The 27,690-nt window shown below is 52.3% G+C and overlaps 1 protein-coding gene across 1 annotated transcript in view; it reads left to right on the top strand.

Moving 5' to 3' along the window:
* The window catches only part of CLASP1 (cytoplasmic linker associated protein 1), a 251,238-nt gene that overhangs the window by 95,800 nt on the left and 127,748 nt on the right, over window positions 1-27,690 (top strand). The window contains exons 9-20 of the mRNA XM_073647506.1: window positions 5,182-5,337; window positions 7,349-7,422; window positions 7,928-8,020; window positions 8,271-8,416; window positions 8,563-8,698; window positions 8,798-8,868; window positions 9,188-9,247; window positions 15,514-15,591; window positions 20,952-21,119; window positions 21,543-21,592; window positions 21,676-21,846; window positions 22,158-22,181. Of these exons, the coding sequence (XP_073503607.1) occupies window positions 5,182-5,337; window positions 7,349-7,422; window positions 7,928-8,020; window positions 8,271-8,416; window positions 8,563-8,698; window positions 8,798-8,868; window positions 9,188-9,247; window positions 15,514-15,591; window positions 20,952-21,119; window positions 21,543-21,592; window positions 21,676-21,846; window positions 22,158-22,181 (1,227 nt within the window). The remainder of the gene's footprint in view (window positions 1-5,181; window positions 5,338-7,348; window positions 7,423-7,927; window positions 8,021-8,270; window positions 8,417-8,562; window positions 8,699-8,797; window positions 8,869-9,187; window positions 9,248-15,513; window positions 15,592-20,951; window positions 21,120-21,542; window positions 21,593-21,675; window positions 21,847-22,157; window positions 22,182-27,690) is intronic.

Below are 27,690 nucleotides of genomic sequence, written 5' to 3'. Positions count from 1 at the left end.
TATATCGGTACGTTACTGAGGTGTGTATTATATCGGTACGTTACTGAGGTGTGTATTATATCGGTACGTTACTGAGGTGTGTATTATATCGGTACGTTACTGAGGTGTGTATTATATCGGTACGTTACTGAGGTGTGTATTATATCGGTACGTTACTGAGGTGTGTATTATATCGGTACGTTACTGAGGTGCGTATTATATCGGTACGTTACTGAGGTGCGTATTATATCGGTACGTTACTGAGGTGCGTATTATATCGGTACGTTACTGAGGTGTGTATTATATCGGTACGTTACTGAGGTGTGTATTATATCGGTACGTTACTGAGGTGCGTATTATATCGGTACGTTACTGAGGTGCGTATTATATCGGTACGTTACTGAGGTGCGTATTATATCTACCATATTTTGTCGGACTATAAGACGCACCTAGGTTTTAGAAGAGGAAAATAGAAAAACAATGTAAGCAAAAAATGTGGTCATGATGCACGGTTAAGGGGGAGGGGGTCTGCTGCTGACACTGTTATAGGGGTAATGTCCCCCAATTCTGTTAATATCCCCCATCCTTGTATGTTTGGCCCCCCTTCTTATTTATTGGCCCCTATCCCCCATCCTGGTATGCATGGCACCCCCGATCCCCCATCCTGGTGTGCTTGGCACCCCTTATCCTCCTATCCTGGTGTGCTTGGCACCCCTTATCCTCCTATCCTGGTGTGCTTGGCACCCCCTATCCTCCTGTCCTGGTGTGCTTGGCACCCCCTATCCTCCTGTCCTGGTGTGCTTGGCTTGGCACCCCCTATCCTCCTGTCCTGGTGTGCTTGGCTTGGCACCCCCTATCCTCCTGTCCTGGTGTGCTTGGCTTGGCACCCCCTATCCTCCTGTCCTGGTGTGCTTGGCTTGGCACCCCCTATCCTCCTGTCCTGGTGTGCTTGGCTTGGCACCCCCTATCCTCCTATCCTGGTGTGCTTGGCACTCCCTATCCTCCTGTCCTGGTGTGCTTGGCACCCCCTATCCTCCTATCCTGGTGTGCTTGGCACCCCCTATCCTCCTATCCTGGTGTGCTTGGCACCCCCTATCCTCCTATCCTGGTGTGCTTGGCGCCCCCTATCCTCCTATCCTGGTGTGCTTGGCACCCCCTATCCTCCTATCCTGGTGTGCTTGGCACCCCCTATCCTCCTATCCTGGTGTGCTTGGCACCCCCTATCCTCCTATCCTGGTGTGCTTGGCACCCCCTATCCTCCTATCCTGGTGTGCTTGGCACCCCCTATCCTCCTATCCTGGTGTGCTTGGCACCCCCTATCCTCCTATCCTGGTGTGCTTGGCACCCCCTATCCTCCTATCCTGGTGTGCTTGGCACCCCCTATCCTCCTATCCTGGTGTGCTTAGCACCCCCTATCCTCCTATCCTGGTGTGCTTGGCACCCCCTATCCTCCTATCCTGGTGTGCTTGGCACCCCCTATCCTGGTGTGCTTGGTACCCCCTATCCTGGTGTGCTTGGCACCCCCTATCCTGGTGTGCTTGGCACCCCCTATCCTGGTGTGCTTGGCACCCCCTATCCTGGTGTGCTTGGCACCCCCTATCCTGGTGTGCTTGGCACCCCCTATCCTGGTGTGCTTGGCACCCCCTATCCTCCTATCCTGGTGTGCTTGGCACCCCCTATCCTCCTATCCTGGTGTGCTTGGCACCCCCTATCCTCCTATCCTGGTGTGCTTGGCACCCCCTATCCTCCTATCCTGGTGTGCTTGGCACCCCCTATCCTCCTATCCTGGTGTGCTTGGCACCCCCTATCCTCCTATCCTGGTGTGCTTGGCACCCCCTATCCTCCTATCCTGGTGTGTTTGGCACCCCCTATCCTGGTGTGCTTGGTACCCCCTATCCTGGTGTGCTTGGCACCCCCTATCCTGGTGTGCTTGGCACCCCCTATCCTGGTGTGCTTGGCACCCCCTATCCTGGTGTGCTTGGCACCCCCTATCCTGGTGTGCTTGGCACCCCCTATCCTGGTGTGCTTGGCACCCCCTATCCTCCTATCCTGGTGTGCTTGGCGCCCCCTATCCTCCTATCCTGGTGTGCTTGGCACCCCCTATCCTCCTATCCTGGTGTGCTTGGCACCCCCTATCCTCCTATCCTGGTGTGCTTGGCACCCCCTATCCTCCTATCCTGGTGTGCTTGGCACCCCCTATCCTCCTATCCTGGTGTGCTTGGCACCCCCTATCCTCCTATCCTGGTGTGCTTGGCACCCCCTATCCTCCTATCCTGGTGTGCTTGGCGCCCCCTATCCTCCTATCCTGGTGTGCTTGGCACCCCCTATCCTCCTATCCTGGTGTGCTTGGCACCCCCTATCCTCCTATCCTGGTGTGCTTGGCACCCCCTATCCTCCTATCCTGGTGTGCTTGGCACCCCCTATCCTCCTATCCTGGTGTGCTTGGCACCCCCTATCCTCCTATCCTGGTGTGCTTGGCACCCCCTATCCTCCTATCCTGGTGTGCTTGGCACACCTATTTTGTTATCATCCCCATCATCTGCACACACAAAAAAAATGAAATAAACCCTCCTACTCCCCTTTCTTCCCTCTGCTCCAGCGCTGCGTCCTGCTCTGCTGCCAGCACTGTTCTCACTTACAGATATAATTACACACCAGTGTATGTTACATTGTATTTCTCTGTGTGTTATACTGATGTGTCTATTGTATGTGTATGTTACATTGATGTGTGTATGTATTATGTAATACACAGACAAATACTATTTAATATACAGTGCATTGTGAAAGTTTTTGGCCCCCTTGAACTTTTCTACCTTTTGTCACATTTTTGGCTTCAAACATAAAGATATAAAATTCTAATTTTTGGGGGAAGAATCAACAAGAAGTGGGAGACAATCGTGAAGTGGAACGAAATTTCTTGGATATTTTAAACTTTTTTAACAAATTAAAAACTGAAAAGTCAGGGGTTCAATATTATTCGGCCCCTTGAGTTAATACTTTGTAGCGCCACCTTTTGCTGTGATTACAGCTGCCAGTCGCTTGGGGTACGTCTCTATCAGTTTTGCACATCGAGAGGCTGAAATTCTTGCCCATTCTTCCTTGCAGAACAGCTCGAGCTCAGTGAGGTTGGATGGAGGGCGTTTGTGAACAGCAGTTTTCAGCTCTTTCCACAATGCACTGTACAGGGATCACACACATCTGTGTAACATACATATATAATACATACACCACAGTATGTTACACTGATTTGAGATCACATGAAGAGACGGAAGGATCCGCACAAGCCTGATATACAGGAGATCTGGGATCAGTGCTCCAAGATCTCTGGCACAAGATCCTGCTGAGATCCTCCATAACCAGTGTACAAGTGACGAGAATAAGGCAGGCGACGGGCGGTCACCAGATACTGATGATGGAGGCGACGGGCGGCCCCCACATACTGATGATGGAGGCGACGGGCGGTCCCCACATACTGATGATGGAGGCGACGGGCGGTCCCCACATACTGATGATGGAGGCGACGGGCGGTCCCCACATACTGATGATGGAGGCGACGGGCGGTCCCCACATACTGATGATGGAGGCGACGGGCGGTCCCCACATACTGATGATGGAGGCGACGGGCGGTCCCCACATACTGATGATGGAGGCGACGGGCGGTCCCCACATACTGATGATGGAGGCGACGGGCGGTCCCCACGTACTGATGATGGAGGCGACGGGCGGTCCCCACGTACTGATGATGGAGGCGACGGACGGTCCCCACGTACCGATGATGGAGGCGACGGGCGGTCCCCACGTACTGATGATGGAGGCGACGGGCGGTCCCCACGTACTGATGATGGAGGCGACGGACGGTCCCCACGTACTGATGATGGAGGCGACGGGCGGTCCCCACGTACGGATGATGGAGGCGACGGGCGGTCCCCACGTACGGATGATGGAGGCGACGGGCGGTCCCCACGTACGGATGATGGAGGCGACGGGCGGTCCCCACGTACGGATGATGGAGGCGACGGGCGGTCCCCACGTACGGATGATGGAGGCGACGGGCGGGCCCCACGTACGGATGATGGAGGCGACGGGCGGTCCCCACGTACTGATGATGGAGGCGACGGGCGGTCCCCACGTACTGATGATGGAGGCGACGGGCGGTCCCCACGTACTGATGATGGAGGCGACGGGCGGTCCCCACGTACGGATGATGGAGGCGACGGGCGGTCCCCACGTACGGATGATGGAGGCGACGGGCGGTCCCCACGTACGGATGATGGAGGCGACGGGCGGTCCCCACGTACGGATGATGGAGGCGACGGGCGGGCCCCACGTACGGATGATGGAGGCGACGGGCGGGCCCCACGTACGGATGATGGAGGCGACGGGCGGGCCCCACGTACGGATGATGGAGGGGACGGGCGGTCCCCACGTACCGATGGGATTTACATTTCTTTTCTTCGATCACTTTGTTTTGTTTGTTTTTATCAATTTACTCTTAACCCTTTTATTGCTGGAGGCGTTTTTACCGTGCAGCACTTTTTCCACTCCTGCCTAAGACTTTTGCGCAGCGCTGTCTGTTGTATATATGTCAGTACATTGTATATATGGGACGCACAGTCATCCTCATGGCTATAGGCCTTTGGTGGTGTGCGGGGAGCAGTGACGCTGGAGCCCCCGTTGTTGCACCTTCTGCCGCTCTCTGGGCCTTTTCTCATGTCATGGGATACTTAGATCATGTTAATGGGTTAATTGATGATGGGACTTATGTTACAGCTATTGATTGATGGACATTTGGGTGTACAGACGAGTTTTATGTACATTGATTTTGTGGTGGTCTTTGTTGCAGTGGGGTCTATACCTAGGCAGATGACAACATTCGCCTGTAGATTGGTGGTACTACCCTGTCACCCATAAGATATAATGGAGCGGGTCACCCATAGTAGAGCCGTCACTGCTCGAGTCATCTGGACGCTCATTATTATGGCTGTCACTTCCCATTATATATTTTTATCATCATTTTTGTCAGTCGGCCCATTGTGTAATGAACCCTCCCCCCACTAATTGTCCCCTGGTGCTGCGGGCTGCCACCGTCATCCCATAGTAATCGGTGTAACCAGATAATGTTGGTAGCGGGGTCTGCCCAGCCTCGCCCACCATCGCCCGGAGTGACGCTGAGGTTTATGGCTATAACTTTATTTATTACAGATAAAAACTTTGATGATGAAGATTCTGTTGATGGAAACAGGCCGTCATCCGCCAGCTCCACCGCATCCTCCAAAGTGCCACCACCTGCCCGCAAACCGGTGACTATGGGGACGGCTCGGAGGCCCGGGACTACTGCGGTCGCCGCCAAACCTGGAGGTGAGTACGAGAGGCTGAGGTCACCATTGTGTGTACATGGCGGCCCCTGAGGAGAGAGACCCCTGCACGTCTGGGTCACTGATGGAAGCTCCTCTCCAGGCATTACTTGTTTCACCTTTCACTTCTGCCTCATGGAAGATGTTGTGTCGCTTCCGTCAACACGTCTGTCCTCTCACTGCTGAAGAAAAAGCAATGAATCCTGCAGAGAATCTGCTAATCTACATCTTCCGCTGTGTTTGCTTCCGGTGCTGCGTTTATTGTTCGTTTTACTTTATTTTAATGATACTCATCGGCTGCAGTGGTGGAGAGGAGCTGCATCACCTGTTCTGTATCCATCATCGGCTGCAGCGGTGGAGAGGAGCTGCATCGCCCGATCTGTATCCATCATCAGCTGCAGCGGTGGAGAGGAGCTGCATCGCCCGATCTGTATCCATCATCAGCTGCAGCAGTGGAGAGGAGCTGCATCTCCCGATCTGTATCCATCATCAGCTGCAGCGGTGGAGAGGAGCTGCATCGCCCGATCTGTACCCATCATCGGCTGCAGCGGTGGAGAGGAGCTGCATCACCTGTTCTGTATCAATCATCGGCTGCAGCGGTGGAGAGGAGCTGCATCTCCCGATCTGTATCCATCATTGGCTGCAGCGGTGGAGAGGAGCTGCATCTCCCGATCGGACTCAATCATCAGCTGCAGCCGTGGCGAGGAGCTGCATCGCCTGATCTGTATCAATTATCAGCTGCAGCGGTGGAGAGGAGCTGCATCTCCCGATCTGTATCCATCATCGGCTGCAGCGGTGGAGAGGAGCTGCATCTCCCTATCTGTATCCATCATCGGCTGCAGCGGTGGAGAGGAGCTGCATCTCCCGATCGGTATCAATCATCAGCTGCAGCCGTGGCGAGGAGCTGCATCGCCTGATCTGTATCAATTATCAGCTGCAGCGGTGGAGAGGAGCTGCATCTCCCGATCTGTATTCATCATCGGCTGCAGCGGTGGAGAGGAGCTGCATCTCCCTATCTGTATCCATCATCGGCTGCAGCGGTGGAGAGGAGCTGCATCTCCCGATCTGTATCAATCATCGGCTGCAGCGGTGGGGAGGAGCTGCATTGCCGCCCGATCTGTATCAATCATCAGCTGCAGTGGTAGAGAGGAGATGCATCTCCCGATCTGTATCAATCATCGGCTGCAGCGGTGGAGAGGAGCTGCATCTCCCGATCTGTATCAATCATCGGCTGCAGCGGTGGAGAGGAGCTGCATCTCCCGATCTGTATCAATCATCGGCTGCAGTGGTGGCGAGGAGCTGCATCTCCCGATCTGTATCCATGATCGGCTGCAGCGGTGGAGAGGAGCTGCATCGCCTGATCTGTATCCATGATCGGCTGCAGCGGTGGAGAGGAGCTGCATCGCCTGATCTGTATCCATGATCGGCTGCAGCGGTGGCGAGGAGCTGCATCTCCTGATCTGTATCAATCATCGGCTGCAGCGGTGGCGAGGAGCTGCATCTCCCGATCTGTATCCATCATCGGCTGCAGCGGTGGAGAGGAGCTGCATCGCCCGATCTGTATCCATCATCGGCTGCAGCGGTGGAGAGGAGCTGCATCGCCCGATCTGTATCCATCATCGGCTGCAGCGGTGGAGAGGAGCTGCATCTCCCGATCTGTATCCATCATCGGCTGCAGCGGTGGAGAGGAGCTGCATCGCCCGATCTGTATCCATCATCGGCTGCAGCGGTGGCGAGGAGCTGCATCGCCTGATCTGTTATTTCTATGGTTGCGCCATGTCAGTTCCTGATTGCTGGTGATGGTTTTATCGGCTGTCACCTCTGATAGGTTATTATCAGACTGGACGGACCTGAGGCCTCATTTATTGAGCACCACCAGGTATCCGGTGCGGCGGCTTCAGACTGCAGGTTATGGTGAATGGCGGAGCTGACGGCCCTGAGCTCCTGCATGAGCTGGAGGTAAATACGGTAAACGAAGGTCGGCGAACTAAACTTTTGTCGTCTTATTGTTTCAGGAGCCAAAGAAGGTGCCGGAGCCTTAGACGAGGAAGACTTCATCCGAGCGTTTGAGGATGTCCCCTCTGTGCAGGTGAAGCTCGGCCAGCGCTGCCGCCTCTGCTCTCATTGTTGTCTTTTTTCTTGTCGTGTAGTTAATGCCCATGATAAAAGGCATGATATATTAAAAGCCGTCTTGAGCCTCTGTCGCCGGCCTCTGTCGCCGGGGGGCCCTCCTGTACCTACGGCCGGGGGGGGGGCCCCTCCTGCACCTACGGCCGGGGGGGGCCCTCCTGCACCTACGGCCGGGGGGGGGGGGGGCCCTCCTGCACCTGCGGCCCCAGGGGGGCCCCCTCCTGCACCTGCGGCCCCAGGGGGGCCCCCTCCTGTACCTACGGCCGGGGGGGGGGGGGCCCTCCTGCACCTGCGGCCCCCTTCATCTGGGGTCTGTGTCCTTACGACCGCCAGGTCCCGGCTTGTGGTTTCCCGTGGGTGTTTGGGCGATGGCAGATTTGTATTTATTGTTATCATAGTGATGGAAACTGGAGGTCTCATGTGTCCACCATTGATAATTCCCTGCACTGTCTCTCATCTTCCAGATCTACTCAAGCCGAGATCTTGAGGAGCAGATCAATAAAATTCGGGAAATCCTGTCCGATGATAAGCACGACTGGGAACAGAGGATCAGTGCGGTAAGGAGCCCCCCATCACCCTGCAGGCGACGAGGGTCTGGGTGGCCTCATGTTGGGGGTTAACCTTGGGTAGAGGATGGTGGGAGACGCCCTGGTGTAAGGGTCGCCCCACATCCCACTTCCTTATAGTTAACTGCGTCAGCCTTGGTTATCTTTGTGTTTCTTTCTGTATAAACATATGTGGGCGTTATGCTGTGCGCAGAAGCGGTGTCAGGAGCTGACGGCTGTGTCTGCTTCTACTCGCTTTCAGCTTAAGAAGATCCGATCGCTGCTCTTGGCCGGAGCAGCAGAATACGACACCTTCTTCCAACACCTGCGTCTGCTCGATGGAGCGTTCAAGCTCTCCGCCAAGGACCTGCGTTCCCAGGTGGTGCGAGAAGCCTGCATCACCCTGGGGTGAGTGGAGCCGACGTGTCCGGACAAAGCTGCGGATGAATGTGCTGAGCGCAGGACACCGCGCCGTCCGCGTAGCTTCCACTGTCACATCATCCATCGCTGATGGATCCTGACTACTTCATTATCACTTTGCTTTTTTACATCAGGCACCTTTCATCTGTCCTGGGGAACAAATTTGACCATGGAGCTGAAGCGATTATGCCCACGGTTTTCAACTTGGTTCCTAACAGTGCCAAAATCATGGCGACTTCCGGTGTGGTGGCCATCCGATTAATTATCCGTGTAAGTATCTCTGGTTCCTCTGGACGTAGCGTCTGCTTTCTTGTGTATATATAATATATATCAATAAATCTACTGATGCCTTTCTCTCCGTGTCGGCAGCACACACACGTCCCGAGACTCATACCCATCATTACAAGTAACTGCACCTCCAAGTCGGTGGCGGTTCGAAGGTTTGTGCCATTTCTTCCGTGCATTTATTCAGCTCTGCTGTGCGTCCAGGTGATGGGACAGCGGCTGTTGCCCCTCGCTGTTAGGAAGGATGTGCGTCGGCTATAGTCACATCCTATAGAGCTCATCCTCTGATTGCTTTACTCCGTGTCCTCCACCTGCTGCATTTTATATGGATTATTACATATACTGTAACCTATAATCTCCAAAAAAAAAAAAAAAAACCCACTAGCAAATGAAATCATGACAGCCGTGTCCCGGCCTATGTGACCTCAGCAGAATCCTGTCCTTTATAGCTGAACCTTTGTTTTTTCTGTGCAGACGTTGTTATGAATTTTTGGATCTACTCCTACAAGAATGGCAGACGCACTCACTGGAAAGGTAAGAGGACGCCGATGACTGCTGGTCCTGCCCCAGGGAGAAATTGTGTATATCAGACACAGAGTAAATGGAGACAAGTACACGGCCCATCAAATTCAGTTTTTTCCTTCACTTCCATTGCCCCTCTGGTTATAACATCTGGCCCCTCGCCCCCCAGTGTAGAACATCTGACCCCACCGTTACCCCCAGTGTATAACCTCCGGTCCCCCACATGCTACCTTTACTACCATATGACAGCGGACGGTTATGCAGAGCTTACTGATACCAGCGCGGTCCTGTAATCGGAGCCACCGGGGGAACAAGTCCGTCCATGACATTTCTTCCTCTTGAATCTTCCCCATCACCTGTGAGTGATATTACTGAGAAGTGGAAGGAACCGCAGCAACTCAGCCACGAAGTGGAGACCCCGTAACGTTACAGAACGGGGGCCGAGAGCTGAGGAGCAGAGGACAGAAAGTCCCCACCGCTCTGCTGACCCCATAACTGCAGAGTCCATACCTCCACTGGTATCAGCACAAACACTGCGCCCCCCCCGGGAGCTTCATGGCCAAGCAGCTGCATGCAGCCATACATCACCAAGCACGATGTCGAGCGTCGGATGGAGTGGTGTAAAGTCTCCTCCAGAGTCCAGTGGTGGCGGCGTGTTCTGTGCAGCCACGGATCGCACTTCTCTATCTGCGTCTGATGGAGGAGTCTGGTGATTCCCGGAGGACGTTACCCCCCGACTGCATTGTGCCCCCTGTACAGATGGTGGAGGAGGATAATGCTATGGGCTGTTATCAGGGGGCAGCCGCGGCCCCTCAGCTCCAGTGATGGGAAATCTTAATCTTCAGCACAAGACATTGTAGACAATTGTAGCTTCAGCTTTGTGGGAACAGTTTGGGGAAGACCCTTATCTGCCCCCCATGACTGCGCACAGTGCAGATGGATGACAAAGAAGCCCCCGGAGGTGGATGTGGGGGGCACATACTTTTCTCCATATAATGTCTATGGATGTAGATGAGGACAGAGAAGCCCCCGGAGGTGGATGTGGGGGGCACATACTTTTCTCCATATAACGTCTATGGATGTAGATGAGGACAGAGAAGCCCCTGGAGGTGGATGTGGGGGGCACATACTTTTCTCCATATAATGTCTATGGATGTAGATGAGGACAGAGAAGCCCCTGGAGGTGGATGTGGGGGGCACATACTTTCTCCATATTAATGTCTATGGATGTGGATGATGACAGAGAAGCCCCCGGAGGTGGATGTGGGGGGCACATACTTTTCTCCATATTAATGTCTATGGCTGTAGATGAGGACAGAGAAGCCCCCGGAGGTGGATGTGGGGGGCACATACTTTCCTCCATATTAATGTCTATGGCTGTAGATGAGGACAGAGAAGCCCCCGGAGGTGGATGTGGGGGGCACATACTTTCCTCCATATTGATGTCTATGGATGTAGATGAGGACAGAGAAGCCCCTGGAGGTGGATGTGGGGGGCACATACTTTCCTCCATGTTAATATCTATGGATGTACAGTACAGACCAAAAGTTTGGACACACCTTCTCATTTAAAGATTTTTCTGTATTTTCATGACTATGAAAATTGTACATTCACACTGAAGGCATCAAAACTATGAATTATCACATGTGGAATTATATACTTAACAAAAAAGTGTGAAACAACTGAAAATATGTCTTATATTCTAGGTTCTTCACAGTAGCCACCTTTTGCTTTGATGACTGCTTTGCACAGTCTTGGCATTCTCTTGATGAGCTTCAAGAGGTAGTCACCGGAAATGGTCTTCCAACAATCTTGAAGGAGTTCCCAGAGATGCTTAGCACTTGTTGGCCCTTTTGCCTTCACTCTGCGGTCCAGCTCACCCCAAACCATCTCGATTGGGTTCAGGTCTGGTGACTGTGGAGGCCAGGTCATCTGGCGTAGCCCCCCATCACTCTCCCTCTTGGTCAAATAGCCCTTACACAGCCTGGAGGTGTTTGGGGTCATTGTCCTGCTGAAAAAGAAATAATGGTCCAACTAAACGCAAACCGGATGGAATAGCATGCCGCTGCAAGATGCTGTGGTAGCCATGCTGGTTCAGTATGCCTTCAATTTTGAATAAATCCCCAACAGTGTCACCAGCAAAGTCCCCCCACACCATCACACCTCCTCCTCCATGCTTCACGGTGGGAACCAGGCATGTAGAGTCCATCCGTTCACCTTTTCTGCGTCGCACAAAGACACGGTGGTTGGAACCAAAGATCTCAAATTTGGACTCATCAGACCAAAGCACAGATTTCCACTGGTCTAATGTCCATTCCTTGTGTTCTTTAGCCCAAACAAGTCTCTTCTGCTTGTTGCCTGTCCTTAGCAGTGGTTTCCTAGCAGCTATTTTATCATGAAGGCCTGCTGCACAAAGTCTCCTCTTAACAGTTGTTGTAGAGATGTGTCTGCTTCTAGAACTCTGTGTGGCATTGACCTGGTCTCTAATCTGAGCTGCTGTTAACCTGCGATTTCTGAGGCTGGTGACTCGGATAAACTTATCCTCAGAAGCAGAGGTGACTCTTGGTCTTCCTTTCCTGGGGCGGTCCTCATGTGAGCCAGTTTCTTTGTAGCGCTTGATGGTTTTTGCAACTGCACTTGGGGACACTTTCAAAGTTTTCCCAATTTTTCGGACTGACTGACCTTCATTTCTTAAAGTAATGATGGCCACTCGTTTTTCTTTACTTAGCTGCTTTTTTCTTGCCATAATACAAACTCTAACAGTCTATTCAGTAGGACTATCAGCTGTGTATCCACCTGACTTCTGCACAACACAACTGATGGTCTCAACCCCATTTATAAGGCAAGAAATCCCACGTATTAAACCTGACAGGGCACACCTGTGAAGTGAAGACCATTTCCGGTGACTGAAGCTCATCAAGAGAATGCCAAGAGTGTGCAAAGCAGTCATCAAAGCAAAAGGGGGCTACTGTGAAGACCCTAGAATATAAGACATATTCTCATTGTTTCACACTTTTTTGTTAAGTATATAATTCCACATGTGGTAATTCATAGTTTTGATGCCTTCAGTGTGAATGTACAATTTTCATAGTCATGAAAAAACAGAAAAATCTTTAAATGAGAAGGTGTGTCCAAACTTTTGGTCTGTACTGTAGATGAGGACAGAGAATCCCCTGAAGGTGGATATGGGGGGCACATACTTATCTCCATATTAATGTCTATGGATGTAGATGAGGACAGAGAAGACCCCGGTGTTGGATGTGGGGGGCACATACTTTTCTCCATATTAATGTCTATGGATGTAGATGAGGACAGAGAAGCCCCTGGAGGTGGATGTGGGGGGCACATACTTTTCCCCATATTAATGTCTATGGATGTAGATGAGGACAGAGAAGCCCCTGGAGGTGGATGTGGGGGGCACATTCTTTTCTCCATATTAATGTCTATGGATGTAGATGAGGACAGAGAAGCCCCTGGAGGTGGATGTGGGGGGCACATACTTTCTCCATATTAATGTCTATGGATGTAGATGAGGACAGAGAAGCCCCTGGAGGTGGATGTGGGGGGCACATACTTTTCTCCATATTAATGTCTATGGATGTAGATGAGGATAGAGAAGCCCCTGAAGGTGGATATGGGGGGCACATACTTTTCTCCATATTAATGTCTATGGATGTAGATGAGGACAGAGAAGCCCCTGGAGGTGGATGTGGGGGGCACATACTTTCCTCCATATTAATGTCTATGGATGTAGATGAGGACAGAGAAGCCCCTTGAGGTGGATGTGGGGGGCACATACTTTTCTCCATATTAATGTCTATGGATGTAGATGAGGACAGAGAAGCCCCTGGAGGTGGATGTGGGGGGCACATACTTTTCTCCATATTAATGTCTATGGATGTAGATGAGGACAGAGAAGCCCCCGGAGGTGGATGTGGGGGGCACATACTTTCCTCCATATTAATGTCTATGGATGTAGATGAGGACAGTGAAGCCCCTGGAGGTGGATGTGGGGGGCACATACTTTCCTCCATATTAATGTCTATGGATGTAGATGAGGACAGTGAAGCCCCTGGAGGTGGATGTGGGGGGGCACATACTTTTCTCCATATTAATGTCTATGGATGTAGATAAGGACAGAGAAGCCCCCGGAGGTGGATGTGGGGGGCACATACTTTCCTCCATATTAATATCTATGGATGTAGATGAGGACAGAGAAGCCCCTGGAGGTGGATGTGGGGGGCACATTCTTTTCTCCATATTAATGTCTATGGATGTAGATGAGGACAGAGAAGCCCCTGGAGGTGGATGTGGGGGGCACATTCTTTTCTCCATATTAATGTCTATGGATGTAGATGAGGACAGAGAAGCCCCCGGAGGTGGATGTGGGGGGCACATACTTTCCTCCATATTAATGTCTATGGATGTAGATGAGGACAGAGAAGCCCCTGGAGGTGGATGTGGGGGGCACATTCTTTTCTCCATATTAATGTCTATGGATGTAGATGAGGACAGAGAAGCCCCCGGAGGTGGATGTGGGGGGCACATACTTTCCTCCATATTAATGTCTATGGATGTAGATGAGGACAGAGAAGCCCCTGGAGGTGGATGTGGGGGGCACATACTTTCTCCATATTAATGTCTATGGATGTAGATGACGACAGAGAAACCCGCGGAGGTGGATGTGGGGGCACATACTTTTCTCCATATTAATGTCTATGGATGTAGATGAGGACAGAGAAGCCCCCGGAGGTGGATGTGGGGGGGCACATACTTTCCTCCATATTAATGTCTATGGATGTAGATGAGGACAGAGAAGCCCCTGGAGGTGGATGTGGGGGGCTCATACTTTTCTCCATATTAATGTCTATGGATGTAGATGAGGACAGAGAAGCCCCTTGAGGTGGATGTGGGGGGCACATACTTTTCTCCATATTAATGTCTATGGATGTAGATGAGGACAGAGAAGCCCCTGGAGGTGGATGTGGGGGGCACATACTTTCCTCCATATTAATGTCTATGGATGTAGATGAGGACAGTGAAGCCCCTGGAGGTGGATGTGGGGGGCACATACTTTCCTCCATATTAATATCTATGGATGTAGATGAGGACAGAGAAGCCCCTGGAGGTGGATGTGGGGGGCACATTCTTTTCTCCATATTAATGTCTATGGATGTAGATGAGGACAGTGAAGCCCCTGGAGGTGGATGTGGGGGGCACATACTTTTCTCCATATTAATGTCTATGGATGTAGATAAGGACAGAGAAGCCCCCGGAGGTGGATGTGGGGGCACATACTTTCCTCCATATTAATATCTATGGATGTAGATGAGGACAGAGAAGCCCCCGGAGGTGGATGTGGGGGGCACATACTTTCCTCCATATTAATATCTATGGATGTAGATGAGGACAGAGAAGCCCCTGGAGGTGGATGTGGGGGGCACATACTTTTCCCCATATTAATGTCTATGGATGTAGATGAGGACCGAGAAGCCCCCGGAGGTGGATGTGGGGGGCACATACTTTTCTCTATATTAGAGGTTGTCCTCTAGCCCATCCTTAAGACTTGTCGTCAGTGTCTGATCGGTGGGGGGGCTTCCTGACAGCTCTGGGCGCAGTCGGACCCTCGTGAAATCTTCCAGCGTTTGCTCCTGCAGCAGAGCTCTGGGCCGATGGTCTTGAGATGTCAGAGTCCGGCCATGGTGGTTTTATCTCCTCCTTCCTTCTGCATCATTACGTAGTCGTCTTGTTTCCTTGCTGTTTTTTCCATGTGTATTAATATGCAGTGAATGTCGGTGATGCGTCCGTGTGTGAACGCGACCCGGCAGCCGCGCCTGTCACCCGGCCGCCGCGCCTGTTGTCTACGCTGCTGTCGGAGCAGATGATGCGTTTCTTACAGACTGCAGCCCGACAGATGGAGGTCGGGACCAGTGATACATAGAAGCGTCACCCCAGTGCATGGTGCTGTATATGATGGGGGTGATTGTCCTCGGCTGCTGCAGTCTGTGGCAGCCATGACTGCGATGTTCTGCAGGGACATAGCCGGGGGCTGATTATCAGTCTCGTCTTCTCCACCTTCGCTGTCTCCATCACAACCAGAGGACGACGCTGAGGAATGCGCTCGGAGCCGCGGCCCATGTAAATGAGGGGGGGATTAATGATGGCATGAAGCGCGATGGCTGTGATTGGCAGGCCTTGTTTCGCTGCCTTGTTTCGCCGGCTCGTCAGGACGGACATTGCTGCTCGTCTCTTATTAATATGAGCTCTCTCCGCTCCAGGCACATCTCCGTGTTAGCGGAAACCATCAAGAAAGGAATCCACGATGCCGACTCTGAGGCCAGAATAGTCGCACGAAAGTAAGTAGAGAAGCCCCCGCAATGCTGGCGGAGCGCCGGGGTCTGAGGACGAGCAGCCGCTGACTGTGACTGTCCGCAGGGCCGGCGTCCTCTTACTGAATCACTGCTGGGAGAGGAAACGTCTGATACATGGAGGAGACAGTCAGCGATGTATGGAGACGTCTGTAGTCAGAGGAGACAGTCAGCGATGTACGGACACGTCTGTAGTCAGAGGAGACAGGCAGCGATGTATGGAGACGTCTGTAGTCAGAGGAGACAGTCAGCGATGGACGGAGACGTCTGTAGTCAGAGGAGACAGTCAGCGATGGACGGAGACGTCTGTAGTCAGAGGAGACAGTCAGCGATGTACGGACACATCTGTAGTCAGAGGAGACAGTCAGCGATGTATGGACACGTCTGTAGTCAGAGGAGACAGTCAGCGATGGACGGAGACGTCTGTAGTCAGAGGAGACAGGCAGCGATGTATGGAGACGTCTGTAGTCAGAGGAGACAGGCAGCGATGTACGGACACTTCTGTAGTCAGAGGAGACAGTAAGCGATGGATGGAGACGTCTGTAGTCAGAGGAGACAGGCAGCGATGTACGGACACATCTGTAGTCAGAGGAGACAGTCAGCGATGTATGGACACGTCTGTAGTCAGAGGAAACGGCGATGTACGGACACGTCTGTAGTCAGAGGAGACCGTCAGCTGTGGACGGAGACGTCTGTAGTCAGAGGAGACCGTCAGCGGTGTACGGACACGTCTGTAGTCAGAGGAGACAGGCAGCGATGGACGGACACGTCTGTAGTCAGAGGAGACCATCAGCTGTGGACGGAGACGTCTGTAGTCAGAGGAGACCGTCAGCGATGTATGGAGACGTCTGTAGTCAGAGGAGACTGGCAGCGATGTATGGAGACGTCTGTAGTCAGAGGAGACCGTCAGCCGTGGACGGAGATGTCTGTAGTCAGAGGAGACCGTCAGCGGTGTATGGACACGTCTGTAGTCAGAGGAGACAGTCAGCGGTGTATGGAGACGTCTGTAGTCAGAGGAGACAGGCAGCGATGTATGGACACGTCTGTAGTCAGAGGAGACAGGCAGCGATGTATGGAGACGTCTGTAGTCAGAGGAGACAGGCAGCGATGTATGGACACGTCTGTAGTCAGAGGAGACAGGCAGCGATGTACGGACACGTCTGTAGTCAGAGGAGACAGTCAGCGATGTATGGACACGTCTGTAGTCAGAGGAGACAGGCAGCGATGTACGGAGACGTCTGTAGTCAGAGGAGACAGTCAGCGGTGTATGGAGACGTCTGTAGTCAGAGGAGACAGTCAGCGATGTACGGATACGTCTGTAGTCAGAGGAGACAGGCAGCGATGTATGGAGACGTCTGTAGTCAGGAGACAGGCAGCGATGTACGGAGACGTCTGTAGTCAGAGGAGACAGGCAGCGGTGTATGGAGACGTCTGTAGTCAGAGGAGACAGTCAGCGATGTACGGACACGTCTGTAGTCTGAGACAGGCAGCGATGTATGGACACCTCTGTAGTCAGAGGAGACTGTCAGCGATGTATGGAGACGTCTGTAGTCAGAGGAGACTGTCAGCGATGTATGGAGACGTCTGTAGTCAGAGGAGACGGGCAGCGATGTATGGAGACGTCTGTAGTCAGAGGAGACAGGCAGCGATGGACGGACACGTCTGCAGTCAGAGGAGACAGTCAGCGATGTACGGACACGTCTGCAGTCAGAGGAGACAGTCAGCGATGTACGGACACGTCTGTAGTCAGAGGAGACAGGCAGCGATGTACGGAGACGTCTGTAGTCAGAGGAGACAGGCAGCGATGTATGGAGACGTCTGTAGTCAGAGGAGACAGTCAGCGATGTACGGACACGTCTGTAGTCAGGAGACAGGCAGCGGTGTATGGACACGTCTGTAGTCAGAGGAGACAGGCAGCGATGTACGGAGACGTCTGTAGTCAGAGGAGACAGGCAGCGATGTATGGACACGTCTGTAGTCAGAGGAGACAGGCAGCGATGTATGGAGATGTCTGTAGTCAGAGGAGACAGTCAGCGATGTATGGACACGTCTGTAGTCAGAGGAGACAGGCAGCGATGTACGGACACGTCTGTAGTCAGAGGAGACAGGCAGCGATGTATGGAGACGTCTGTAGTCAGAGGAGACTGTCAGCGATGTACGGACACGTCTGTAGTCAGAGGAGACAGGCAGCGATGTATGGAGACGTCTGTAGTCAGAGGAGACTGTCAGCGATGTATGGAGACGTCTGTAGTCAGAGGAGACAGTCAGCGATGTACGGACACGTCTGTAGTCAGGAGACAGGCAGCCGTGTACGGACACGTCTGTAGTCAGGAGACAGGCAGCGGTGTACGGACACGTCTGTAGTCAGAGGAGACAGTCAGCGATGTATGGAGACGTCTGTAGTCAGAGGAGACTGTCAGCGATGTATGGAGACGTCTGTAGTCAGAGGAGACTGTCAGCGATGTATGGAGACGTCTGTAGTCAGAGGAGACTGTCAGCGATGTATGGAGACGTCTGTAGTCAGAGGAGACTGTCAGCGATGTATGGAGACGTCTGTAGTCAGAGGAGACTGTCAGCGATGTATGGAGACGTCTGTAGTCAGAGGAGACTGTCAGCGATGTATGGAGACGTCTGTAGTCAGAGGAGACAGGCAGCGATGTATGGAGACGTCTGTAGTCAGAGGAGACAGGCAGCGATGTATGGAGACGTCTGTAGTCAGAGGAGACTGTCAGCGATGTACGGACACGTCTGTAGTCAGAGGAGACAGGCAGCGATGTATGGAGACGTCTGTAGTCAGAGGAGACTGTCAGCGATGTATGGAGACGTCTGTAGTCAGAGGAGACTGTCAGCGATGGACGGACACGTCTGTAGTCAGAGGAGACAGGCAGCGATGTATGGAGACGTCTGTAGTCAGAGGAGACAGGCAGCGATGTATGGAGACGTCTGTAGTCAGAGGAGACAGGCAGCGATGTATGGAGACGTCTGTAGTCAGAGGAGACAGGCAGCGATGTATGGAGACAGGCAGCGATGTATGGAGACAGGCAGCGATGTATGGAGACAGGCAGCGATGTATGGAGACAGGCAGCGATGTATGGAGACAGGCAGCGATGTATGGAGACAGGCAGCGATGTATGGAGACAGGCAGCGATGTATGGAGACAGGCAGCGATGTATGGAGACAGGCAGCGATGTATGGAGACAGGCAGCGATGTATGGAGACAGGCAGCGATGTATGGAGACAGGCAGCGATGTATGGAGACAGGCAGCGATGTATGGAGACAGGCAGCGATGTATGGAGACAGGCAGCGATGTATGGAGACAGGCAGCGATGTATGGAGACAGGCAGCGATGTATGGAGACAGGCAGCGATGTATGGAGACAGGCAGCGATGTATGGACACGTCTGTAGTCAGAGGAGACTGTCAGCGATGTATGGAGACGTCTGTAGTCAGAGGAGACTGTCAGCGATGTATGGAGACGTCTGTAGTCAGAGGAGACTGTCAGCGATGTATGGAGACGTCTGTAGTCAGAGGAGACAGGCAGCGATGTATGGAGACAGGCAGCGATGTATGGAGACAGGCAGCGATGTATGGAGACAGGCAGCGATGTATGGAGACAGGCAGCGATGTATGGAGACAGGCAGCGATGTATGGAGACAGGCAGCGATGTATGGAGACAGGCAGCGATGTATGGAGACAGGCAGCGATGTATGGAGACGTCTGTAGTCAGAGGAGACAGGCAGCGATGTATGGAGACGTCTGTAGTCAGAGGAGACAGGCAGCGATGTATGGAGACAGGCAGCGATGTATGGAGACAGGCAGCGATGTATGGAGACAGGCAGCGATGTATGGACACGTCTGTAGTCAGAGGAGACTGTCAGCGATGTATGGAGACGTCTGTAGTCAGAGGAGACTGTCAGCGATGTATGGAGACGTCTGTAGTCAGAGGAGACTGTCAGCGATGTATGGAGACGTCTGTAGTCAGAGGAGACAGGCAGCGATGTATGGAGACAGGCAGCGATGTATGGAGACAGGCAGCGATGTATGGAGACAGGCAGCGATGTATGGAGACAGGCAGCGATGTATGGAGACAGGCAGCGATGTATGGAGACAGGCAGCGATGTATGGAGACAGGCAGCGATGTATGGAGACGTCTGTAGTCAGAGGAGACAGGCAGCGATGTATGGAGACGTCTGTAGTCAGAGGAGACAGGCAGCGATGTATGGAGACAGGCAGTGATGTATGGACACGTCTGTAGTCAGAGGAGACTGTCAGCGATGTATGGAGACGTCTGTAGTCAGAGGAGACAGGCAGCGATGTATGGAGACAGGCAGCGATGTATGGAGACAGGCAGCGATGTATGGAGACAGGCAGCGATGTATGGAGACAGGCAGCGATGTATGGAGACAGGCAGCGATGTATGGAGACAGGCAGCGATGTATGGAGACAGGCAGCGATGTATGGAGACGTCTGTAGTCAGAGGAGACAGGCAGCGATGTATGGAGACGTCTGTAGTCAGAGGAGACAGGCAGCGATGTATGGAGACAGGCAGTGATGTATGGACACGTCTGTAGTCAGAGGAGACTGTCAGCGATGTATGGAGACGTCTGTAGTCAGAGGAGACAGGCAGCGATGTATGGAGACAGGCAGCGATGTATGGAGACAGGCAGCGATGTATGGAGACAGGCAGCGATGTATGGAGACAGGCAGCGATGTATGGAGACAGGCAGCGATGTATGGAGACGTCTGTAGTCAGAGGAGACTGTCAGCGATGTATGGAGACGTCTGTAGTCAGAGGAGACAGGCAGCGATGTATGGAGACAGGCAGTGATGTATGGACACGTCTGTAGTCAGAGGAGACTGTCAGCGATGTATGGAGACGTCTGTAGTCAGAGGAGACAGGCAGCGATGTATGGAGACAGGCAGCGATGTATGGAGACAGGCAGCGATGTATGGAGACAGGCAGCGATGTATGGAGACGTCTGTAGTCAGAGGAGACAGGCAGCGATGTATGGAGACGTCTGTAGTCAGAGGAGACAGGCAGCGATGTATGGAGACAGGCAGCGATGTATGGAGACAGGCAGCGATGTATGGAGACAGGCAGCGATGTATGGAGACGTCTGTAGTCAGAGGAGACTGTCAGCGATGTACGGACACGTCTGTAGTCAGAGGAGACTGTCAGCGATGTACGGAGACGTCTGTAGTCAGAGGAGACTGTCAGCGATGTATGGAGACGTCTGTAGTCGGAGCAGATGGTCAGCGCTGAGGTTTTGCATATGTAGGAATGCCCTTCTTCTAGATCTTTCTATCTGGTGGTATCACCTTGCTGACTGTTTCCTGCTCTCTTGCAGATGTTACTGGGGTTTCCACAGTCATTTCAGTCGGGAGGCCGAGCATTTGTATCACAGCCTGGAGTCCTCGTATCAGAAGGCGCTGCAGTCTCATCTGAAGAGCTCGGACAGCATCGTCTCCCTCCCGCAGTCCGACCGCTCCTCGTCCAGCTCGCAGGAGAGCCTGAAGTGAGTGACGAGTGCGGCGTCTGGACCGCAGTCATCAGAGGGTTTTTTGCTAGTTTGGTGAACAAACGGCACCTGTATCGCTGGACTCCTTCTCTGCAGGGAATGGCTGTAAAGAAGGGCCATGATGCCGGTGCCTCCTCTATGCAGCTGCTAGCAGCGCTTGTCCGGCGTTGTGCCGCCGCTGCTGCGTTGTGCCGCCATCGTGACACACCGGTGACAGCGGTTTGCTGATGGACGTCTGTTTTGCAGTGATTGTGGTTGGGCTGAGTGTAATCCCCTGGTGGGCGATCTGTAATACCGCGCACTGGACAAGGCGCTTCCTGACAGATCGCGGCTGATTTGCCCGCCTGACGTCTTTTACACATATGCTTTTTATATTTTCAGTGTTTTCCTGTGTCTAATCAGTTTTTTTCCTCCCTTTAGTCGGCCCCTGTCTGCTAAGAGAAGCCCACCTGGAAGTTCAGCTTCTAGAGGTCAGTGTTCACCTGCGTGATGGCAGACGAGCCTGAACTGCCCGGTTCCTGGCCGGTAATTTCCTTTACTTTTACTCTTGCAGTTTCTGCAGCGTCGGTGAAGACAGCGGCGACCCCGGGCTCCCTGCAGCGCTCCCGCAGCGACATCGATGTGAATGCCGCAGCCAGCTCCAAGTCCAAGGTGGCGTCATCCACCACGGCTGCGCCCTTCAGCTCGGCCGCTGCTCTGCCCCCCGGCTCTTATGCTTCTCTAGGTGAGATGAGACCTGCAGCCTCGTGGCGGACCGCCGTCCGTGCGCTTCACATCATGTCCGCGGGGTCAGCTCACAGTAGTGTCACTTCATGGTTTCGCTGCTCCTGCTTCATATGATGATGGGTTTAGCGTTTCACATCAGACTGCGGGACATTACAAGCTTCGTGGGCATCGGCGGGTGCAGACTCAGGACTGAAAGGGTTAAACATCACGCACTAACATCAGGAATTGCTGAATATGTCGTCATCTTACTAATTCTTCCCACTGTTTCCTCTCCCTGTTTTTTTATTTTTTTGTTTAATTTGCCTAAAGATGGTCCCACTGCTAAATCCGAGGGTAAGCTTAGTGTACCCCAGAGCTGTGTCCGAGGGGTGTCGTGTATGGTCCTCATTTGTGCTTCCTGGTGATCTGCATGCTGTTCTCTGCTTGGTCTCTTCATCATGTGTCTGTGTACTGTACCGTCACCTCCAGGATTTCACTGCTCACGGCCCCTCACCGGCTCCATCTAGCATCCGGGGGGCGTCCTGTTCATCACATGGATTAATGTCAAGTATTGTGGCTTCCTATCCCTACACTCAGACACCTGCACCTCACCCATTAGCTACGATCCTCATATCCGCTGCGGTCAGCATCCGTCTGCCCCGGGGGGCGCGTCCCGTCTGTCCGGGGGGGGGCGCGTCCCGTCTGCCCCGGGGGGGGGGGAGCGTCCCGTCTGCCCTGGGGGGGGGGGGAGCGTCCCGTCTGCCCCGGGGGGGGGGGGAGCGTCCCGTCTGCCCCGGGGGGGGGGGGGAGCGTCCCGTCTGCCCCGGGGGGGGGGGAGCGTCCCGTCTGCCCCGGGGGGGGGGGAGCGTCCCGTCTGCCCCGGGGGGGGGGGGGGGGAGCGTCCCGTCTGCCCCGGGGGGGGGGGGGGGGGGGGGAGCGTCCCGTCTGCCCCGGGGGGGGGGGAGAAGCGTCCCGTCTGCCCCGGGGGGGGGGGGGGAGCGTCCCGTCTGCCCCGGGGGGGGGGGGGGGAAGCGTCCCGTCTGCCCCGGGGGGGGGGGGAAGCGTCCCGTCTGCCCCGGGGGGGCGCGTCCGCTGTGGCTTATCTTCAATTGTGGAGCATCACTCAGGTCCTGTGTTCGGCAGATGGAGAGAAGACGACACTAGTCACCTTTTCTTTCCAATATTTGAGTGTGAAAGATCCGATGGATATTGAGAGTTGTAGTTGTGTAGTGACTAGTGATGAGCGCTAGTTATCGTTACTGTGACCGGATCAGTGATAATGACCTGCCGGCTCCAGCATTAGGTACTGATTTGAATCCGTGCCGCTCAAGACCCTCATCCCGGCCCCCCGCTCTGTGATCTGTCAGGGGTCCCCCATTTGCTTGTGCATGGACGGTCATTAGCAGAGATCGTACAGTCGTAGTGACGGTGTCTTTGTGCAGCCACATGAGCTTCTCCATTATTTGTACTGTTGAGGTTTCTCTGTAGTTTTTTTTTTCTTGCAGACGGGATTTTTGTAGCTTTACCGATCGCATGCAGTGAACGCGCTGCAGAAGCTGCAGATCGTCGCGTCATTTATGTGTTTGCTGCGTATGAAACCTGTAGATGTCATTGCGTCCTCCGCTGCCTGGGCCATAAATGTTGGATTCTTGGTCAGATATTCACCCAATTGTGGTCCAATCAACTGGGGACAGACGAACTACAATACTCAGCAGTAGCAGACTCTCAATAGTTGGAAAGTTACAGATTTGCGATCATTAAATCGTCTGTGATTCCCACCAACATATACAGTCCTGCTCATCATTACTGGCACCATGAAGTGTAAGGACATAATGGGGAATCTCCTGAAGAAAATGAATCCAGTGAAGCAGTTCTTTGTGTAGAGACTCGTGTAAAATGCAAAAGAGCAAATGAGAAACAAGAATTTATAACAAAGAACAATGGAGGGAAAAATAGAAAAACCTAAAGCTGCTGTCGCTGGTATCAGCACCTTTATATTAATGTAGTATGGAAACACATTGTGACTCGCCTGCGGTAAATCACAAAAGAGATTCACCTTTGATTGTTGGTACCCATGTGACATGAATTAGCCAATGAATTATGACTTCACTGTTATAAAAAGCCACATGGTAGGTGACGCGCCCCCTGGGACATATTCCTTTTTGAGGGGAATACCCGGCACCGGATCAGATGGGGGGGTTGTAGTCTCCGAGCGGCTGTGACCCGGCCCCGTGCCCAGGGCGTCAAGCTCAGTGTTATGTGGCAGTCCTACAGATGTTATTAAGAGTTCTTTTGTGTCGACTACGCCACCCGTTGTGATGCGGTCACTGTGGCCGCCGCTGCAGCAGGGTCCGCTGAGGCTGATGGTGGGTGCGCAGCTTGGTGGGATAACCCCCAACGGGAGGGGTATAGCCTCAGGGGGGACAGGTGCAGAGGATGGGGGTTGTGGTGGTGCAGTGCAGACGGCAATGAAGACAGAGTCGGGTTGTGCAGTTAAGGGTGTTTACTTACTGCAGATGTTGTACTGGTCACTCCAGCTTCGAGTGACCACCCGAGCCGTGCTGCGTCCACCAGGTCCTGGATCCAGCCAACCCCCAAACAAGTCCGGAGCGTGACCCTGAGCTCTCCTTCTGTCCCGTTCTCTGGCCGTCCCCACCAGTGATCCACCTAGGTCCAGCTCCCTCGGGCCTTCTGTTGGGACACCCTTGGCCTTGGGTTCCCTGACCCTTCATGTGGTGTGCCTTCGGGGTGGACGTGATGGGTGGCCGTGGCAGATGCTGCCCACGGCCTCCGGTCTCTGGCTGGGGTGTGTTTTGCCCCCCCACCAGCTTGGGTTCCGGTACCCTGTGCCGACTCTTCACCCGGGGATTTAATTTGGGTTCTTGGAGTCCTCTTTTCTGTTTCCCCCTCTGGGTCTCTCTTCTCCTCTCTCACTCTGGGTCTCTCTTCTCCTCTGCTGGCTGACTTGTTCTCTGCATCTGACTTGTTCTCTGCATCTGACCCTGATCTTAGTTGGTGCCCACCTTATATACACCCTCTATGTGTGAGCTCAGGTGACCAGCACCCAATGAGCTCCTATCTTTACCCAGGCTGCTCCCCCTATCTGCCCCTACACTACTTGGGATGTACCACCCCCCTCCCACTCCAGCCAGGAACAGACTCGGTCGTACCTGCACATTTCTAAGTGGGAGTACCGTCGGCCTGTTCCTCGGAAATGGGATGTATGTAGTGCATGCAGCCTACCGAGCTCAGTTCCACACTCCTTCCTTACCCGGGAGTGGAATATCACACCTCTGGGTTGAGGTGCAATACCCCTGTAGCAGCCGAATCCTCAGGGTGCTACATAGGCCCTGTTCCTTTGTCACAATTGTGAAGACAAAGGAGCCGTCTGAGGAAATCAGAACTGCTATTATTAGCAAACACAAGACTTCCAAAGGGTATAAGGCCATCTCCAAAGACCTTGGTATCCCAGTTTCAACAGTGCACAATGTTAAGAAGTTTCCCAAGCATGGAACCTTCAAGAACCTCCCCGGACGTGAGGGAAAGAGGAAAATTGACAAGAGATGTCTTCAAAGGTTGGTGCGAATGGTGGTATAAACACCACATCAAACATCCAAAGACCTGAAGGCCAACCTGGAACAGTGTGGGGTCACAGTTTCAACAAGTACCATACGCCAAACACTAAACCAAGCAGAGCTTTATGGGCAAAGGCCAAAGAAGAAACCATTGCTGAAGAAAGGACATAAAAAGGAACGATTTATCTTTGCCAAAGAGTACCTAGACAAACCACAATCCTTCTGGGAAAATGTTCTGTGGACAGATGAAATAAAAATAGAGCTTTTTGGCAATGCAAAGCAACAGATGGTTTACAGACGGCGCAATGAAGCTTATAAGGAAAATAACACCTTGCCAACAGTTAACCATGGTGGAGGATCCATAATGCTGTGGGGTTGCTTTGCTGCGTCTGTTACTGGAGGCCTTTACCGTATCACAGGAATCATGAAATCCGAGAATTATCAAGAGATTTTAGAGCAAAATGTCCTCCCCAGTGTAAGAAAACCTGGTTTGAGTTGAAGATCATGGGTCCTCCAGCAAGAAAATGACCCAAAGCACACATCGAAAAGTACACAGGAATGGTTGAAAAATAAAAAATGGACTGTTTTAAAATAGCCAGCAATGAGTCCTGACCTCAATCCCATTGAAAATCCTCCGAGTGAGCTGAAATCTGTCATTGGGAAAAAGACCCCTGCAAACATTCAAGAGCTTCAACAATCTGCAAAGGAGGAGAGGGAGAAAACTGCAGAGAAGAGCAAGAAGCTTATAGATGGCTACAAGAAACGTGTGGAGGCCGTCAGCAATGCCAAAGGGTGGGCAACCAAGTATTAATTAGGGGGCAACCAAGTATTAATTAGGGGGCAACCAAGTATTAATTAGGGGGGCAACCAAGTATTAATTAGGGGGGCAACCAAGTATTAATTAGGGGGGCAACCAAGTATTAATTAGGGGGCAACCAAGTATTAATTAGGGGGCAACCAAGTATTAATTAGGGGGGCAACCAAGTATTAATTAGGGGGGCAACCAAGTATTAATTAGGGGGGCAACCAAGTATTAATTAGGGGGGCAACCAAGTATTAATTAGGGGGCAACCAAGTATTAGGGGGGCAACCAAGTATTAATTAGGGGGCAACCAAGTATTAATTAGGGGGCAACCAAGTATTAATTAGGGGGGCAACCAAGTATTAATTAGGGGGCAACCAAGTATTAATTAGGGGGGCAACCAAGTATTAATTAGGGGGCAACCAAGTATTAATTAGGGGGCAACCAAGTATTAATTAGGGGGCAACCAAGTATTAATTAGGGGGGCAACCAAGTATTAATTAGGGGGGCAACCAAGTATTAATTAGGGGGCAACCAAGTATTAATTAGGGGGCAACCAAGTATTAATTAGGGGGCAACCAAGTATTAATTAGGGGGCAACCAAGTATTAATTAGGGGGGCAACCAAGTATTAGGGGGGCAACCAAGTATTAGGGGGGCAACCAAGTATTAGGGGGGCAACCAAGTATTAATTAGGGGGCAACCAAGTATTAATTAGGGGGGCAACCAAGTATTAATTAGGGGGGCAACCAAGTATTAATTAGGGGGGCAACCAAGTATTAATTAGGGGGGCAACCAAGTATTAATTAGGGGGCAACCAAGTATTAATTAGGGGGCAACCAAGTATTAATTAGGGGGCAACCAAGTATTAATTAGGGGGGCCTTTATTGCTGCACATGCTGGTTATTCTGTTTCTTTGAAATTGCAACATGGAAGTTGAAAAACAATGTTTTATTGTTGTATTACTTTGGACCACTAATTAAAAAATCCTGAGGATATAACTTTGTACAATATCTTCAGGAATAAATGGAAATGTACCAGTCTATGAAAAAAATGAAGGAGTGCCAATAATGGTGAGAGCCGGCCATTACATAGTGACCGCGCCAAAGCCCGAGAGTCCCATTGTGACTGAGCAAAAGCTGCACAAATAGCTTTAATGATCGAGGATTATTCCCACCACACTAAGGTTACTATTATTTATAAGTCCATGTCCAGCCATGATCACCATTATACATACATTACATTACTGATCCTGAGTTACATCCTGTATTATACTCCAGAGCTGCACTCACTATTCTGCTGGTGCAGTCACTGTGTACATACATTACATTACTGATCCTGAGTTATATCCTGTATTATACTCCAGAGCTGCACTCACTATTCTGCTGGTGCAGTCACTGTGTACATACATTACATTACTGATCCTGAGTTACATCCTGTATTATACTCCAGAGCTGCACTCACTATTCTGCTGGTGCAGTCACTGT

Source organism: Phyllobates terribilis, unplaced genomic scaffold (assembly GCF_046119375.1).
Source record: "Phyllobates terribilis strain yellow unplaced genomic scaffold, ASM4611937v1 Scaffold_9__5_contigs__length_417890890, whole genome shotgun sequence".
Taxonomy (NCBI): domain Eukaryota; kingdom Metazoa; phylum Chordata; class Amphibia; order Anura; family Dendrobatidae; genus Phyllobates; species Phyllobates terribilis.
Note: the sequence above shows the minus strand (reverse complement) of the source record. Positions and strands in the feature narration are given on the sequence as shown.